Raw genomic sequence first — 4,038 nt, forward strand, 5'->3', positions numbered from 1 at the left:
CGACTGTGCAGCACACAGGACTCCACGTATCTTCAAAGAAAATTTAAGTATCAAATGGATTCTACAGAAGTACACACATATCAGAAGGATAGAGCATAGAGGTAATCAATTTTTACCAGTGAGCAATTAGAAAATATGTGGGTAAAATGCTAAGAAAGATCGGAAGAAACCACAGTACAACACAACAGCAAACATCATGGATCATGGATCGAATTTAGGGCTCACTTATTCATAGTTCACCAAAGCTGCTGCACACGAGCAGAAGTTCTAAGATACAAACGATGACACTGCATCACAGTACGGTACAGAAACAAAGACAAATCAGGCAATGATAGGCACAAGACGAGACTCCATTGAAGGACACCGAAGACAGAAGCAGAGCTCCATCGCCAGGAGCTTACTGGCCACCACGCAGACGGAGCACCAAGTGAAGGGTGGACTCCTTCTGGATGTTGTAGTCCGCAAGGGTGCGGCCATCCTCAAGCTGCTTGCCGGCGAAGATGAGACGCTGCTGGTCCGGGGGAATGCCCTCCTTGTCCTGGATCTTGGCCTTCACATTGTCAATGGTGTCTGAGGACTCAACCTCCAGGGTGATGGTCTTGCCAGTGAGGGTCTTGACAAAGATTTGCATGCCACCACGAAGGCGGAGGACAAGGTGGAGGGTGGATTCCTTCTGGATGTTGTAATCCGCAAGGGTGCGGCCATCCTCAAGCTGCTTGCCAGCGAAGATAAGACGCTGTTGGTCCGGGGGAATGCCCTCCTTGTCCTGGATCTTGGCCTTAACGTTGTCGATGGTGTCCGAGGACTCAACCTCAAGGGTGATGGTCTTGCCAGTGAGGGTCTTGACGAAGATCTGCATACCACCACGGAGCCTGAGCACCAAGTGAAGGGTGGACTCCTTCTGGATGTTGTAGTCTGCAAGGGTGCGGCCATCCTCAAGCTGCTTGCCAGCGAAGATGAGACGCTGCTGGTCCGGTGGGATACCCTCCTTGTCCTGGATCTTGGCCTTCACATTATCAATGGTGTCCGAGGACTCAACCTCGAGGGTGATGGTCTTGCCGGTGAGGGTCTTCACAAATATCTGCATGCCACCACGGAGCCTGAGCACCAGGTGAAGGGTGGACTCCTTCTGGATGTTGTAGTCTGCCAGGGTGCGGCCATCCTCGAGCTGCTTGCCAGCAAAGATCAAGCGCTGCTGGTCCGGAGGGATGCCCTCCTTGTCCTGGATCTTAGCCTTGACGTTGTCGATGGTGTCCGAGGACTCAACCTCCAGGGTGATGGTCTTGCCGGTGAGGGTCTTCACAAATATCTGCATGCCACCACGGAGCCTGAGCACCAGGTGGAGGGTGGACTCCTTCTGGATGTTGTAGTCAGCAAGGGTGCGGCCATCCTCGAGCTGCTTGCCAGCAAAGATGAGACGCTGCTGGTCCGGAGGGATGCCCTCCTTGTCCTGGATCTTAGCCTTGACGTTGTCGATGGTGTCCGAGGACTCAACCTCCAGGGTGATGGTCTTGCCGGTGAGTGTCTTCACAAATATCTGCATGCCACCACGGAGCCTGAGCACCAGGTGAAGGGTGGACTCCTTCTGGATGTTGTAGTCTGCCAGGGTGCGGCCATCCTCGAGCTGCTTGCCAGCGAAGATCAAGCGCTGCTGGTCCGGAGGGATGCCCTCCTTGTCCTGGATCTTAGCCTTGACGTTGTCGATGGTGTCGGAGGACTCGACCTCAAGGGTGATGGTCTTGCCGGTGAGGGTCTTCACAAAGATCTGCATCTGTAAATAACAAAGCACACAGAACCAGAGTTATAAACGGTACAGAGAAATCTGTAGGAGATCAAACAATACATGAGATGATACAACAGAGATGGAATTGTAACTAAGGAATCCCTTAGAATAAGCTAATCAAATGATTGACAGTGCTAACTTTCGGAAGAACCTATATCACAAATATATTAGCAGATTCATCAGCGAAATCTCTAGCCTCATGGGCAGTATATATTAATCAGTTAAACAGAACAAGCTGGCCAAGTCATGGCCGTATTAACAGTAATATCTTCTTCAAACCCACATGTATTTAAGAGTTGAATCAAAAGACTAAACAAGCAGCTACAGGGCCGAAACCACAAGAATAATGGAAATCTGCAGTGCGTCAAACTATAGATAAACCAGGCCACAGTACAAAGAATCCCCTAGACTAAGCTAATGGATTTCAGAGCATGCAGTGCTAAATTTTAGTATAACTCGACAGAAATATATTAGCAGATCTACAAGCAATCTTAGGCTCTTAGCCTCGCGGGAGCAATGCGAAGGTAACAGGTCAACGATAATATCAGACTCGTATTATTTTTTCAGAGTAGAATCGATGCACAGCTACAAGCAACTAGTACAAGGCTAACAGCAAGCAACAAGGTTACCAGCAAATTGCAGGCATACAAGAGCACTATGACGATCTATCAACAACCAGCAGGCATAATTACTTCTTTTAGGGGAATAGATATAGTCCAAACCAACAGCAACCGCATCCCAATCGACACATCTAATCAACAATCGAGAGAGAACAATCTACAATCGAGTCCAATCAACCTCGACTAACCAAACCGGCAGGAATCAGTCGACGATAACAGACTCGGCCCGCAGATCTACTCAATCCAATCCAAACTACTAACAGGAATCGAGGGGAACCAACAACAATTGATCAAGGTCAAGGTAGTCCTACTCCTAGGGACAATCCCAGGGCGCGCACATGACGATAGGGGGGAGGAGAAAACGGAGGGCTCGCATCCATACCTTGAGGAGGGGGACGAGAGAGCCTTGGCTTCGCTTCGATCGGAGGAGATTTCTCGGCGAGATCGGAGGGGGGCTGGATTGGATCGGATGTGTGGAGAGAAGACGGGAGGGGGCGGGGAATTTATAGCAGGCTCGGACGGGACGGGAGAGAAGGAAGAGGAGACACGCCACGCCTGACGTGTGGAGGACGGAGCGGATAGGCGGAGGAGGGAGAGGCGGTCGCGGAGTCGTTGGGGGTGTGACGCCGTTTGCTGCCGTTGGGGGTTTGGCTGGTTGGTGGCCGTTGGAGTTGGACGCCGTTGGTGCAGTGGGCACTCACCGCGTGAGTCATGATCTTTCCTTCGCCGGCACGCACGGGATGAGGATATGCTTTTGATTTTATTTTATTTTTTCTTTGCGGGGATGTGGTTTCGAATTTTGTCTTGTATATAATCGTATTTATACTATATTATAGCTTTGCAACAAGATATTTTACGACTGGAAATATTTGACCCAATTTCTTGAATTTACATGATTTAATTTTATTATGTTAAATTGAGTTTGTGTTCTGAGCCCAAAAACACGGCTTGACATCGTGGATAAGAGTAGAGTGGTGCGAATATAATTTAGTAAGGATACTTAGACTCATTCATGAAAAAAAATGAATTTTCCACTAGTTGATGTGGGGTATCTAGAAGGCCTGCTAGAGCCATGGACACATGCACCCCATGTACGATGTCGATCTAAGATAACTAATCGATAGTTAAGATTAGAAGGCACGAGAAGATGGAAGGAGAAAAGAAAGGCGCTTGCAAAGGAGATGTATGGCATCGGTGTTGTTGTTGGAGGCGAGGCGAAGGGTTGACATCTGCGGGCGTGGGGAGGGAGAGGAGGGTCGCCGGCACCAGAGTAGGGGTCTTTAGAGGGTAAGACTGATGGCCTAAGCGCCTGCCAAGGATGTGGTAGGCGAGACAGTACGACAACAACACCGGACATGAGTACTTGTGGCCAGCGAAGATATCGTGGATTGACGATGGAGCATAAGGAAGCCGTCGACAAAGGAATGAACTAAAGCAATTTTCTTGCAAGCAGCACACAAGTAGCCAGTCCCATTATCTGATGTTACCCTTGAAAATTCAAATGCAATCAATTATTTAAATTAAAAAAAGCGGGACGACCGTGTGAAAAATAGGCACCGGCACCTACTTGTCATCCCCACCACGGCGCGACGTCCGTATGATATGCGCCGACGTTATATGACGGTGAGGAACGAG

General features: G+C 49.3%; 1 protein-coding gene across 1 annotated transcript; it reads right to left on the reverse strand.

Moving 5' to 3' along the window:
• Positions 1-204: 204 nt before the first annotated feature.
• On the reverse strand, positions 205-3,028 carry LOC123149000 (polyubiquitin). Its single transcript, XM_044568531.1, has 2 exons — positions 2,786-3,028; positions 205-1,771 (listed from the first exon to the last, which is right to left on the reverse strand). The coding sequence occupies exon 2, from the start codon at positions 1,769-1,771 to the stop codon at positions 398-400; it is 1,374 nt and encodes a 457-aa protein (XP_044424466.1). The 5' UTR covers positions 2,786-3,028; the 3' UTR covers positions 205-397.
• Between the last annotated feature and the right edge of the window lie 1,010 nt (positions 3,029-4,038).

This window comes from Triticum aestivum, chromosome 7A (assembly GCF_018294505.1).
Source record: "Triticum aestivum cultivar Chinese Spring chromosome 7A, IWGSC CS RefSeq v2.1, whole genome shotgun sequence".
In the NCBI taxonomy this organism is placed as follows: Eukaryota; Viridiplantae; Streptophyta; class Magnoliopsida; order Poales; family Poaceae; genus Triticum; species Triticum aestivum.